Below are 14,879 nucleotides of genomic sequence, written 5' to 3' on the forward strand. Positions count from 1 at the left end.
TGACAATGATTTTCTGACATGGGTTACTGATATCTGACTGATTTTTAACCAATCATAATTAGGTAACAGATACTGTTCATCTCTGTCTTGAGAAAAATCCCCAAACACACGTACAGCATCTTTTAACAATTACACAGTGATCTTAGAAATGCTCTTACCATTCTAACGGGGAATCATAACTGCTGCAGGATTTTTTTTTTTCTTAAGTACATGGCTCAATTTTACCACAACTTCTTTTAGTTTAGCTAGATTTGTTCAGCTACTGCATATCCAGTAATTTTAAAGCCATGATCGTCTCTAAACTTTTTATAATTACATAATTATTTCTCTCCTATGGGACACTCACACAATATTCACTCTTTCAATTTCCATCACCGTATCAATAAAACTTAAGTCATGCTTTGAGGGGACATTTACCAAGTTAGCTGCATTTGCCAAATGGTACTATTCATCCTTCTCTGTGACAGCTTTTCAACAACTTCTTACCTGCTTAGTTTCGTAGATAAAGCAGGAACTTCTATAAATGGAAACATATTGCCAACTCACACAATACAGAATGCATACATTTTTTTCTTACTTTTCTTGCAATAAGTAGTCCTTATATATTCAAATAGAGAATTCCAGTGTATTGCATATGTCTATGCTTCTCTGTCACAACTGAACCCTTTGATGTCCTTTTACCGCTTCCTAAACTGCCACTGCCCCATTTTAAAGAAGCATCACAAGGAAGCATAGACTGCCCTCATCACAAATATAATGGTTAATATGCTATAAAGAATAAACCACCTTAGTGCAGTGCATGTAACTGTCATGGCAATAAAAAACTCTTATTTTGAAGTTTATATAATAGTATTTCTCTCATAATTTTTCCCCAGAATTTTCAATATGAGTGAAAGCCTAACATATGAAAGGTTCTGACACAGATTTTAAAAGTAGCACATGAAAATAGAGGCAGCCAAGAGCAGCTTCTTTTTCATTAATGACCAGGGCAATTTTCCCTTTCAGCTAACCTGCACTGCTGGGTAGCAACACTGATGTTCCCTTAGGTTGCTTATTTGTGAGTTTATGAGATTCTTACTGAAGGAACCAGACAGTTCTGCATAGCATCGAGCTCCAACTTTCTTTGTTGACACAATTTCCCCACAGTAACCTACAGCCCAAGTTAAATACCTTTGCCCTCCTCCGCCTCTGTTCAATTAAAAACATTGATCTTTTTCCTTTGATGACTTAAACTTTATCATTACTTATAATTTCTGATCCAAAGTTTATAACATCCTACAGGCAAAACTAAGCAAAGCATAAAAGACTTTCAATTACTCCTCATTAATCTTTCTAATGCAGCTTTTGGTTTTGAAAGGAGAATGAGCCCACTTTGAAAGGAGAATGAAAGAACCACTGCTCAATTGTAGCTTAACTCCTCAGCCTAGCTAACTTAAAACAGATAATATCAGAAGCAATCATCCAGCTTCAAATGAAATCTCATTTCATGTTGTTGCAATTAATATTTCAATGCCAGCAATATTTAGTTAAACTACATAGACTAGTTTTTAGATAAAACAGTAAATCTTGCTCACAGTATCAAGATTCTCATTTACCTGGAGCGGATGGCTTTGTCACAAATGTAAAGGTAATCATACATGCGCTACACCATTATTACATTTGCTAGAGTTTAATGCTGAAGGGCAAGAAACTCTTTCTTACAACTAAAAAATAATATATAATTATCTAATACTATGTTAGGTTGCATTTATTTCCCAAGGCTTCCATGCAGCCTTAATGTTTAATACAAACTTAAATTACTAGCCAACACATAAGAAACATTTTCACCTCTAGCTAAAAATTTCTGTCTTACTTGTGAAGTGATTTCTTGCATACATGTGAGAGGCATGTAGCACCTTCAGCAAAACAAAACAAAACAACCCCAAAAAACCCAAAAATCACAGCAGAGATTCTCTGTTAGGACTACAAACAGACTTATCATAGTCTAAATTCATATGACACTTGGGACACAGAAATTAATATCTTCACTACAGACCAATTTTTACACTTCAAAATTAGCACAAATGGCAAGCCAAGAACCTCATTTCCATTATACATACTCAAAGTAATATTGATGTTTGAAATAAATTACACTAAAATAACACCCTACTATAAAACAATTGCCTTGCAAAGGGAAGAGAATCTTTTCTTCGAACCCCAGCTAAATAATTTTCTCATATTGCTACTGAATTCTTTACAAGACTTTTTATAGAAAGATTCTTCTTAGACCAAACTCTTCTTTTTTCAAGAACTAAAGTTATTTTTAAGATCAAATTCCTCCAGTTCATTAACAGTCACCAGTCAAACAGCTGAAGAGCAAGAACAAATTAAATAATGCATTAGCCTGACCTGGCATATAGTTTTATATTTATTTTCCAAAGGAAACAACAACAACCATTATAAAAAGGAACAAACAATCCCAAAAGCAGATCTCTGTCACAACTCACCTATCAGTTTCTTTATCTTCAGGCAGCGTGGGAGGCAAAGGCAAGGGTGGTAGTGTGGAGGTCGGTAGTGCAACAATTCGATCCTTCTCCTTGGCTACTACACTTGGTGTACTTGGTTTGCTTTTCTCTTTTACGGGGACCGGTTGCTGCTTCACAATAGTCAATTTATTCTCTTTTACTGCTGCAGGCTTCTGTTTGGTAGTTTTGTCTGCAATTAAATTATTTTCTGCTTTTGTTTCAGGAAGTGAGACCTTTGTTTTTGCCTTGTCGTTTTTCAGATTTGCACTACTGGTAGGAGAAGGTGTATGCTCCGTTTTGATTTTCTTCAGGTCTTTAACATTGTTCACCTGAGGTGCAGTTACAGCAGCATCAGTGTTTCCCTTAGTAGGTGTTGAAGTATTGGAAGCTTTTGCACTAGCTTTGGCTGCCTCAGCAGCTCTTGCTTTCTTGTTTTTGTTCAGCTCAGCAGCCAGGCTACTCTTCAGAGTCAATGTACTAGGAGAAATACTTGAATGACGACTTCTGGATCTAGACAATCTGTGTCTGCTACGAGACCTGGAGTGCCTTGATGAATATGGACTTCTGCTTCGAGATTTTGCTGATCTCCTGTTTCAAAAAAGTAAAGATTTACCCAAAAGAAGTCTAGCTGCTTTCCCAGCACATCTACTTTTTTGACAAATTACATTTTTTAAATCAACTCTTATCACCATGATAATAGAATAAACAGAAATCTATGAAGTAGGAAAGACCATGCATTAAAAAAAAAAATTCTATAGTTAACCAATCAAGATTCTACACCCTCCTGTTAGAAGACATGAAAATTCTCATACGTAGTTTCTCATCTCACAGAACTACAAAATACAATACTTATACAAGGCAAGAAATGTTCTGCTCGCCTCACTACTTAAGAGACATTTTTCTCCTTAAAGAAAATCTTAATGTATGCAACTTGTACAAACACCTTTAATATATACAGTACTTGAGAAAAATTCAACTGAATACATAGTCAGAACTCAACAAAATGAAATTAAAATTACACAGGACAAGAGAAATCTAAGCAACACTGTTTTTAATTGTAGGAATGTCTGAATTTTCACTTCCATAAATATCAAAATTCATTAACTGAGAAAAAAACGGAACACTAAAGAAAAAAATTGAATACTAAAGGCTGCAATGTAGCCGACTGAAAGACAACTTTCCTTTTCTGAAATCTAATTGTACAACTTCAAAAAGAACCAAAACAAACAACCTCCCCAGCTCTGAAAAAGCCCAAGTACCCAACATTTGTTACAGTTATTGACAAGCAAACATAACCCACAAATGGGACTATGCTATAACTGCATCTGAATGCAGACACTAACAGAAAGAAGAAAAAAAGAAAAAAATCAAAGCAACCACATAGCAATGTTATGAAATAAAGTAAATTAAATGTAGGGGTTTTCATCCATTTTACCATACCAAGAATAACAAGGATATTCATCAGATTTACAAGTATTTTCTTGATTAAAGTTTGATGGAAATCTATTTTCCTTATTTGGAGGAAAAAGCATACTCAGGATTAAAAACACCCAGTCTTCATCAGGTGAACAAAGAAAAAAGTATCAAGAAATAGCAAAAATAAAACTTACTGAAGATACAAGAATTTCAGAGTTCAAAAGATAGCACACCAATGTATGGAGGTTGCTAAAAGAAAAGGAAACAACAAACCCAGACCAAACCAACAAAAAAAAAGTAACCCAATAAATAAACCAAAAGAATGCCAGCTACAATCCCTATGATCAGGACTACCCATCCCACACCAAATTTAATTTTACTGACAATTAAATCAATTCAGTTTTAATTATCAACACACGAAATTACATCACAATGCTTCAACTAAACAAATATTTAATCTAATACAATAACGTTTCTTTTGTGTGCAATATTGACTAATTTCTAAATTTACACTCTTGTCCTTTTATAATGCAGGAACTCTTACCCAATAAAAAGTCACTCAGATAAATCAAAAAGTGACTGAAACAATGTGTATGCACACTATATCGTATAGCACAAGCTTCAAACTTCTACAGGTGAAATTGATCCAAAGGGCTAGAGACTCATGAATGAAAAAAAAAAATAAAATAAAATCCCAGATGAAGATAACTCTTGGAAACTAGCACAGTTCAATTATACACCAGGAAGCAGGTTTTATAGGATTTTCTGGCACAGCAGGGTCACAATAACAGATAGCAATAATAATAATAATCCTAAAAGTTTTTTACACTTTAACTGAAAAAAGCCTCACAATTCTCTTCTAACAATTTTCAACCAAAATATAACGTTTGGTTTACTCAGTAAAGAGATATTAATGTTCATGTCTAATAAACACCAAATGAAATAATAATATTGGGCAAAAAAATTCCACTGAAAACTCTTTCTTCATTATGAATCCTGCTGCTGAAGTAATTTTTCTCATTATTTTGAAGATCTAAGTGCTAAATCCCACAGAATATATTCAGAGGCTTGGCCAAACAGGAGTAAGACTAAAAAGGTACAAAGTTCCATTATACAGAGTTAAAACAATGTAGCAGGAAGAAAAAGGGTCTAAAAAATACATGCACTTCAAATGCTATACCAGAGCTCTCTTCGCGAGGAATTACTGTAGATCTCAAACAGAGGTGTTACTGCTGCAGATTTGCACCCGCCCTGGAATCAGTATCATTGCATTTCTCCAGCATCAAGCACAAGCTAAGAGTCCCCGTTAGTCCTAAACTGACTTCTATAAATGGTGCATCATTTGCAAGGATGTCACTGACCTGTCTTGGAAAAAATTTCCTTGCACATCTTGTTTATAAATCAGCTATTTCAGACTGACTCTCTCCAATTACCTGTAGAACATAACCTCCATCCCAAGTATATCATTGCAACCTGTACTAAAATTAAAACACACCCTTAAAGGTCTCAAAATGAGCCCTACTTCCTTCATAAGGATGATATGGGGTTTCTTGTTCATTTTGATTTATACCTAACAAAGAAAGTAATCACGTAACTAACAAATACAGACGTAATTTCACATGCACTAGAAAAGAGAAGTAGCAGCCTAAAACAACACAGTTGGTGAGATACTGTGCCTGATTCTAAGACTGGTTCTGTTCCACTTTGGCACCAAAAAAAAAACAGGTTTGTTTAGCTCACTACTAAGGATAAAATGAAAAAAAATCTGTTCAAATCAATGACAACTAATTTCATCATCTGATTCAGCTACCATAACTCAGTGAGGAAGTGGCAGTTTTGAAAACGTAGGGCAAAAATGACCTACACTTCTGTATTTCAAAAACAAGTAAGAATTGACAGTGGATTGATGTGTGTACTTTACCAATACTAGTCAAGAGAGTTTGGGCCATGGACATGAATTTATGCAAGCTCAGCTGAAAAAAAACCAAACCAAACCATCATCCATCATGGGTTTCACACTCCACATGACAACTACACAACTTTTCCATGTCAGAACTGCATTCATGTGGGAGACAGCAGATGTGCATGCACACAAATAGTTAACCTTCAATCCCAGTACCTATTACAGCCCTTAATAGTGGATCAAAATGATAGCAGTCTAGTTATGAAATATGTTGACTGATTATAACAGCGGTTATAACACTGCACTGGTTTAAATTTTCCAAAAACTTTTCATTATTTATGTCAGAAAAACTATTATATTACCTATATATGGTACCTTTAGCAGCCCAGAAACCTTAGCAAGAATCCCTTCCTGTACCTGAACCACTGAGGTAGACCCTAGAGAATACAGCAAAAGCATTAATTATTAATGCAAAAGCATTTTCAACCAAACTGACAAATCCTGAATTTTAAGTAAAAAGCATATTTGTCTAAGTGCTAATTATTCAAGTTACAATGATAACACCTGCTGTTTTCATAAGCTTAATGGTCTTTCTAAACACTCAACTATCACTTTCTTTCATCTGTGTAGTTCAGAAGTCCCAAAAGACTAAACAAGTTATGTACTAGCTTTCACCTATAAAAATGTGTCCAAAAATATGGACACATTTACAAGCTTTTCCTCAAATCTTATACAGCACTCAGAGTGGAAAAATATTGCCTAATACATAATAAAACCAGCCAGCTCACTCTGTTCAGACCTAACATTTGACATAAAAGATGAAGTCACAGAAGCATAGAAATGCACTTGCACAACAGCCAGTGTCTGCCAGTTAATGGGACACTGACTACCTAGTGAGACCCTGAAAACACACCAGGAGAGACATCTGAAGTATAGTCTAAATCTTCCAGCAGGTCTCTATTAAATGTGTGTGCATGCATACACATACATGTAAAATGCCTTATCTGACACTCGACACCAACTGATTCAGATGTAGTCAGCAGCCTGTTTTTAACGCAGTAAAAAGGAGCAAAAGAACGATGGCTGCAACTGCACAGACTTGCAATGCAAAAAGCAAATACATTGAACAATGCAATTCAAATTTCTCTTCCTGAAGTAAGGAGAGATCAGGAAGTTTACTAAACCTAAAGGCCACATTTCACTCTCTTAAACTGAAGCACCAGCATGTGTTGTTAACACACAAGGGGAGAGGCTAATAAGAAGCCTAAGTTATTAAGAAGGTAACTTTCCTTCGATGCTTCTCCCTGTTTGCACCCACAAGTTCTGCCCCATTTTAGGGTACCTTTGCCACTTAAGCCATTAATAGTCTTCTTTCAGCATCTTGAATTCACTTCACACAAGTGTAGATCCCTACAGAGAGGACAACTGCCACACTTCATGACACTTGTAAAATCCTTTCTGAGCCATATACAGATGTCAGTGTGTTTTTATATATAGAGGGTGATGACAAAAAAAATAGAAAACTTATGTGCCTGGAGACTATAAGTTTGCACAACTAAACTAGCTGCAAAGGGACATGGAAGAAATTACATTTTAGCTATAGCTATAAAATAAAAGGCAAAACAAACAAACAAGCAAAAACATTAAGATATTCTCTACAAACCATATAGGAGACATATTTAAAGAAAGCCATAGAGGGAGAAAGCACTAGTAAGGAAGCCACCCTGAAACCAAAACTCCATTTTTCAGGCCAAGAAAAATAGTGCCCTCAAAGATGAAAGGGAAAAAAAACAAAGGTTGATTTAGGTATCACGGTTCTGTCTTTCAATTTTTTGGTTTTGCCTAGTACCCAACATTTCATAAAACAAACAGGTACTCATTGTTTCTTTGCTTCATACAATGCACTTAGCCAGTTTAGAAAAAACTGCTTAAGAGATCAAAACGTTTTGAATTACAGTTTTCAAAACTGTTACAATGTTTCTCCTTCCTGACAGGCAACATTTTATTGCACTTCACGGGATCACTAATAAATTTACTGATTAATTTAACAAAGAAAAAAAGTCTACTGATATAATACCACTTACATTCTCGAGCAGAAAATGAAAGAATTCCAAATAGTAGCTTAGAGTACTAATTTTTACTGTCTTGATATTTAAAACCCGAGAGGAAAGAAAACTGTTACCTACGTCAGATTTCCAGGAATACATTTCATTCATTCAGCTTACATGGTTTTTCTTGCCATGCTACATTTTTAGGTGTTTCATTCCGTCCCTTTCAGTACCCCCTCAATACAAGAAAAAGTTACATTTTATTGACAAATCAGTACAATCATGTCTTATCTTCTCATGTTTCTAAACTTGAAAACCTCTTTTCTTCTTAACTGCTTTAAGAGCAAGCTTAATCCATCATGCTGGTGGCCAGCTACATGTTACCTAAGTGCAAACAATTTTGTAAGGGTCTGTGAGCTGAACAAGGGAACTAACTTTGTCAGTAACTTTTAACAATGCATAACACAAAGGGATTTATGAGAATATAAAGGCAAAACGAAGAAACCTAACAGTCCAAAGGAGGTTAAAACAACCACTGTAGCCCATGTCTTTCTTTAACCCAGAGGTAATGCTGGACTACTGACTAAGCACTGCCATCCTTCCCTGCGCAGCAAGTGTATTTGAGAAGAGAGACCTAAATTTAATCAACTGGCTTCACAACAGACCTTCCAAGACATTTACAACCCCTTGGTAACATAAACCACCTTGACAAAACACTTTAGCTCATACTATAGCTTTTCCATGTTGGTCCAGCAGGCAAACATATAGTTCATTTCTTTAAGCCATTACAGTAATAGTATTCTTTCACTTGATACCTTATTCATTAATTTTATTTTCTCTAGCCCCTAGTTCAAGGTTACATTCTATGCAGCTCTGCAACCAACCTCCTACTCAGCTGCTTTGTACATGAAGACTACATAACCTGCCTTACTGATTCAAACTAAAGGTAAGTCTTTAAAAGGGTCTCTAATACATACTGGAAAACTCTGAGCTAGGCTTTTATTTGTTTCTTGAGCCTGCTTTAAACCCCTCTATTATCACATGAGAACTTGTTCTACAAAGAAATCAACCAGCAAAAGGTCAAGTCAACTCAAAATCTGTGTTCAAGCACATTTGAAGTTAAATTTTCAAATTAAATTTTTTTTTCAATTAAGGAAAGAAGCACCAGCAACAAGGAAAAAGGAAAGGCACATGAGCAAAAGGCAAAGGCAGCAATGCACAGTGGAAAAATTAGCTACTCAAAACAGTGAAAACCTAGAGTGGTCCATTTTAAATTCTGCAAAATACAGTTTTACTAACCAAAATTAGAGAGCTTTAACTCATTTTTTTTTAATCTATCTTTACTAATCAAGGGGGGGTCAAACTCTCTTAATCCTTTAAATTCAAAAGTAGTAGAATTACTTGAACTGAAGTAATTTTCCTATCATTGTATGGGACCACAGCTTCTCCATTTACTAGCTGAATATGTATTTTACTGTTTTCCCTACACTTGCGATTTTGCACATAAATGACCCATATTCTGCAGAGCCTCACTACTACAGACTAGGTAACCAATACAGACTGAGATTACTCCAGTACCAAAATAAAAATAAATCTTGTATCTTTTCTATAAGCAACATCTATGCACATAGTAGCACTATCTAGTAGTGCCCCACCCACTTACTTTTATCTAAGCAGATGGGTAGGTGTATCCAAATTTGGAAAAATGCAATTACTCATCTATACTGCTAACTGATTTAAATGTGTGATCACATAACATATGACCAGACTCAAGTTACAAAAAAGTTCTCTGGAAACTAGTTTAGCATGAAATTGTACGAAGCAAGAGACTGTGTCTGCTTCTTTTGTCAACCATGGGGTTTGGTTGAGAATTTTTAATTTAATCCAGTCATTTTACCAGTAGAGAAATAAATACCTCATACTTTTGGAAAAATTTCCATTTTGAAAATATGCACGTGCTACTTTAGAACTGTTGTGTTACCCCATCCACAAGAAAATAAGAGTAATACAAATCCACCAGCAGCAAGTAAAGAAATTTTGTCCAACAAGTGAATACAGCTCAATCAGTTTATCCAAAACACAAACTTTCCCAGCTATTACAATGGAAAAAGTAATTAGTCTATCATTTAAAGAGTAATCACCAAGTATGGAACACATATCCAGTGTCTTTGCTTCTCCTTAGAACCCACAGCCAAACAACATCACCTAAAACCAGCTAAGTCAGTACTGCAATTCAAACCTCACAACAACTTTGCTGCTTCAAACTAGCAAAGTTGACTTCACTTGTTTCCCTTCAGCTGTTTACTAGAAGTTTCTCCCTAAGCAGCTCAGACACCTAGATTTAAAAAATCACCATTAAACACACAGGCTTTCCAAGCATGCTAGAACTGCTTTGTAATAATTTTCTACATACCAAAATAACAGGGTAATTTACATAACATTAGAGAAGACACATAGATGAGACATAAAACAAAAAGAGCAAAAAGACTTGCAGGCTGAAATACTCAGTCACATAAAAAGTCCCTGCTATCTGGACATCATTACAGCTGGATACAAGCCCAGAATTAAGCCTTTAAGTCATCCACATGAAGGACACAGGTGCTGTAAGAAGGCATTGCCTTCATGAAACTGTAATACTCTCTTCAAGTCTAAAGCCACTGTATCATTAGCAAAGAGGACAGCAAAATGTTCAGTATTTTGGCTGTAGTACTACACAGTCAAGCAAAAAAGTGATTATGACATAGTTTTGAATGGTTAAAAAAAAAAGTATAAACCTCTACCTTTCTATTCCCCCACTGCCATTGCAATATACATTATGATCGATAGCTGTGTGGAAGGAAAAACCACTGGCTTTCATTTCTCCACAACAGGTAAACATTATTAACAATTTATCTTCACACTATAAGGTCTCTTTGTTTTCTGTGACATTTTTGCAATGAATGCCCCATTAGGACAGACCTTTCTACATATAGAAACCTCTCCTTTTCACTCAGCCATTCCAATTCCTCTCCTGAACGCCTGACAGTCTGCATTTGTCTGTAAGCAGTTAAAAACTGAACGCAAATTACAATTCAACTGGAGGGAGGAAGAAAGGCGAGAAGTCACAAAGCTAACTTCTAGAAACAGATCTGCAGGCTCAAGAAAGCCTTACTCACTGCAGAGTGAATACCAAAATCAGGAGATTCAAACTTTTGTGCTTCAAATCACAGGCTCACTACCAACAGAAAAAGAACACTCCTACAAAACTCTACTACAGCCCAATTAGTCAGTGCATACAGAACCCTGAACTTAACTGGGCTGTCAATCTGGTTAGTCCTAAATGCAAACCTCAAATGCATAATTCTGTGCATCATTATTAGCTTTCTTATTCCAGGATATAAGCAACTACAGAAAATAGTCTGATTCCTAGGGCATGCACATAATATTGCTGTTGTGCTATTAGGCAAATAATTTTGAAAGTGTATTTTAACCAATTGTAACAGAATCTCACAGAAGAACAGCATGATGTTTTCAGAGCAATTACAGTGTTTTCTTCTTGGAACACCCTACTGCTTACAAAATTATTCCATACAACCACACCTTTAGACAATCACTATTCTTACCCCACAGTGCTTTGGCTCTATCTCTCTGAACAAAGTAGGACACAGCTTTGTTACTTTGCTCTTTAAACAGCATTTAATGCACACCCAGGAAAGCAGACTCTACCAAGAGCTCAATGAAACACGGAACAGCTTTATCATGTTCCCTGGATACCCCACAGGACACCCCAAATGGTGATCAACATAAAGTGCTTATCAAAAACACCAGAGAACAGTTCTCAGACAAACCACCAGGTAATGCCTTGTAAACAAAATTCTTGCCAGTGGAACAACACATTGCTGGATACCTTTAAAACTGAAATCCAGACATGAATTTAAGCAGCTCTACAAACAACAAGGCAATAGTAAGATTCCAATACAGGAAATAAAAATCTTCAGTTATAAACACATACTAAGCAAATACTTTTAAAGTTCCAGTGCACTTTTCTGCAGGTTAAAATATTCTGAAGAGCTTTAATTCCACAACATGGTTTGCATCTGATGAGAAAGATACAGCCCACACTTCCTCTCCGCATAAAATTCAAGATCTCATGCAATGCTGATCTTTACACCCTGAGTTCCCACTAAAACTGAAGAAAAATTCTCTGCAAGCATGCATTAATTATATACACATGCATAACCTTATCAGGTAAAGAGCTTATGTTTTTCATAGCTTATGCAAAGTTCAAGACAATTTATCAAAACATGAGACTGACTCAATTTTCTGGCAAAACAGACACCCCAAATCCTTCTATAGACCTCTAAAAAGAGCAAGAAAACACTTGTAAACACAAATTGCCTGTCAGCTGGTTTTCTCTTTAGATTAGCAGAAATTAAACCAAACCCAGATATATTCAATATGCATCCTATTTTACCCAAGAACAGAATACATAAAAATGTACCAGAACGTCTGTACTTTGTAAGCAAAGATTTAAAAATCAAAATTGGTCTTTTAGAAAACCTGTCCTCAAAGGACCATCTTCTTTCAGTCACTCTCATTTGAAAATGTTCTCATATCTTTTAACATGTAAAAGCCTTTTTCCAGCCAGGTGGTCTCCCACGAAGAGAAACCAGCCACGAAGTGTTACAGGCACTCGCGTCTCCCTTTCTCCCCGAGAGACAGGACGGGAAGATCTTTGTACTTCTCCCTCTCCCCTGCCCCTCACCCCAGCTTTCTGGCAGCAAAAGGACAAGAGAGAGGGATTGCTGCTGGATGCAAACCTCTCTGGCCTCTCCTGCATTCCTGCCCCAGTCATTACTCCCCTCCTCCACACAGCGGGCCCCCAACCCATCCCGCCTTCGCCCCCGGGCCCGGACTTACCGGATAACGGGGCTGTAGGGGCTTCGCGACCGGCGCCAGCTGCTGTAGGGGCTGGGCGACACATCCCCGCCGCGCTCGTACGAGCTGTGCCGGCTGTAGCTGGGGGATCGGCGTCGGCTGTAGGGGCTGAGTGGCGAGCGGGCGCCCACCGGGCTGAGCGACTTGCGGCTGCGCTGGCTCTGCGAGGAGCGGTGCAGAGGAGGGCTGTCATCCCGGCCGGGGCTGGGCGACGAGCGCTGCCGCCGGTACGCCTTGGGCTCGAGCTTGTCGTCCCGGTAAGCTTTCGGAGGGTCCTTGTACGCCGACGGTGGCTCTTTAGCCGCTTTAGTCCGGCTCCGGTGCGATTTGCTCTCCCGGTCTTTCCTGCTGCTGCTGGGCGAGGGGAGGGAGCCCTTTCTGCGGCTGTCGCTGCCACCGCCGCTGCTGCTCTTGAGTCCCTCCCGGTCTTGGCTCCCAGTGTGGTTGTGGCGGCTGCGGGATTTGGAGGACGAAGAGGGCTCGGATGCCCCGCGGCCCGGTGCCGCCGTCCCCTCCTGCTGCGTCTTTTCCTCTCCTCGCCGGCGATGCTCTCGGTGCCGCTCCTTGGAGCGCCCGCTGCTGCCGCGGTGCTCCCGACGGGACCGGCCGCTTCGCTCCGCCTCGCCCCGCTGCCGCTGGGTCCCGCCGCCCGAGGAGGAGCCCGGGCTGCCCCCACCGCTGCCCCCGCCGGCCGCGCCGCTGCCCAACAGTCCCTCGGACTGGGAGCTCACGTCGTCGTATTCCTCCACCAGCGTGCTCAACCCGCCGCTACCGCGCCGCTTCTCCGCTTCCTGGGTGCCCCCGCCGCCGCCGCCGCGGCCCCGCCGCCGCTTGTGCCGGGAGCCCGAGCGCCGCTTGCCTCGCGGCCGCTTCCGCTCCCCGCCGTCCCCGCAACAGGAGGAGGCGCCGGTGGCCGCCAGGAAGAGCAGGGACTGTGGCGGCAGCGGCGGCTGCAGCAGCGGGGGCTGCAGAAGCGGCGGCTGCAGCAATGGGAACAGCAGCGGGTGCGGGGCCGGCGGCGGCGGCTGCGGCTGGGCCGCGAAGCGCTTCCGTCTCCGGTGGTGCAGCCGCTTCTTGTCGGCCGCCGCCTCCACCGCCGTGCTGCCGCCACCGCCGCTGCCCCAGCCCCGGCTGCCCCCGCTCCCGCCGGCCGCCGCGTCCGAGGTGCTCGGCATCGAGCTCGCTCACGGCCGAGGGCGCGGCCCAGGGAACCCGCCGCCACCGTCGCGCTCAGGGCGCCATGGGGACCCGGCGGCGCCGCGCACACGTACCGGGACGGACACCCGCGGGCCGCGCCGGGGCCTCGCTCGCTCCCGCACCGCCCGCCTCACATGGGGCCGCACCAATACATACGGGGTCGGGCTGAGGCCGGGGCTGGGGGCGCTGCCCGATGCGGCGGCGGCGGAGCGGCACCGGCAGCGTCCCACAGGCCGGCGCGGCCTCTCCCGCAAAACGGAAGTGTCTCCTAGCGGCGGCGGCTCCTCCTCACTTCATTCTGGGCCGCGGGCGCCGCCGCGCAGGGACACGGGCATGGGGCGCGGGCCTCCTCCACTTCTTCCCTCAGCCGCTCCCGGCAGGGAGGCTGGGTCGGGTCAGGCCAGGCCGGGCCGCCTCCGGGCGAAGTATCCAGGGCCCTCCGCGGCTCCGATCCCGGTTCTCCTGCCCGGCGGGTCCGCACGTATCGGGGCCGCTCCCGCGCCGCCGGTGCCCAGGAGCACTCTCGCGGCCTCAGCGCCGCCGCGCGCGGGTGACACACGCACCGGGGGGGGGGGGGGGGACACGGACACGGCCCGGCGGCGCGCGGCGCATGCGCAACGCCGAAAGCAGGCGGGGGAGGGGGAACGCGCCCCGCCAATCGGGCGCGGCGCTGCCGCCTTCGCCCGCATGCCCGAAAGTCGCCCCGCTCTCGCGAGACTTCATCGGCCCTTCCCTTCGTCCCCGTGCCTCTCGCGGTAACTGCCCCTCTCGCAGTAACTGCGCCGCGGGTCCCGCGGGCAGTGGCTGTTCCGCGTCAGGGGACCAAAGATGGCGTCCGGCGCGGTGCGGGGAGCGAGAGTGAGGCCCGACCTCGAGGTTCTTGGCCCGCCGGGT

General features: G+C 41.7%; 1 protein-coding gene across 2 annotated transcripts in view; it reads right to left on the minus strand.

The window, feature by feature from the left end:
- CDK13 (cyclin dependent kinase 13) overlaps positions 1-14,546 on the minus strand; it is a 47,452-nt gene extending 32,906 nt beyond the window's left edge. For both annotated transcript variants that reach the window (XM_036399960.1, XM_036399950.1), the window contains exons 1-2: positions 12,771-14,546; positions 2,487-3,092 (exon numbers count right to left, since the gene is read on the minus strand). In XM_036399960.1, the coding sequence (XP_036255853.1) occupies positions 2,487-3,092; positions 12,771-13,963 (1,799 nt within the window). In that variant the 5' untranslated portion in view covers positions 13,964-14,546. The remainder of the gene's footprint in view (positions 1-2,486; positions 3,093-12,770) is intronic.
- Between the last annotated feature and the right edge of the window lie 333 nt (positions 14,547-14,879).

This window comes from Molothrus ater, chromosome 1, assembly GCF_012460135.2.
Source record: "Molothrus ater isolate BHLD 08-10-18 breed brown headed cowbird chromosome 1, BPBGC_Mater_1.1, whole genome shotgun sequence".
NCBI lineage: Eukaryota > Metazoa > Chordata > Aves > Passeriformes > Icteridae > Molothrus > Molothrus ater.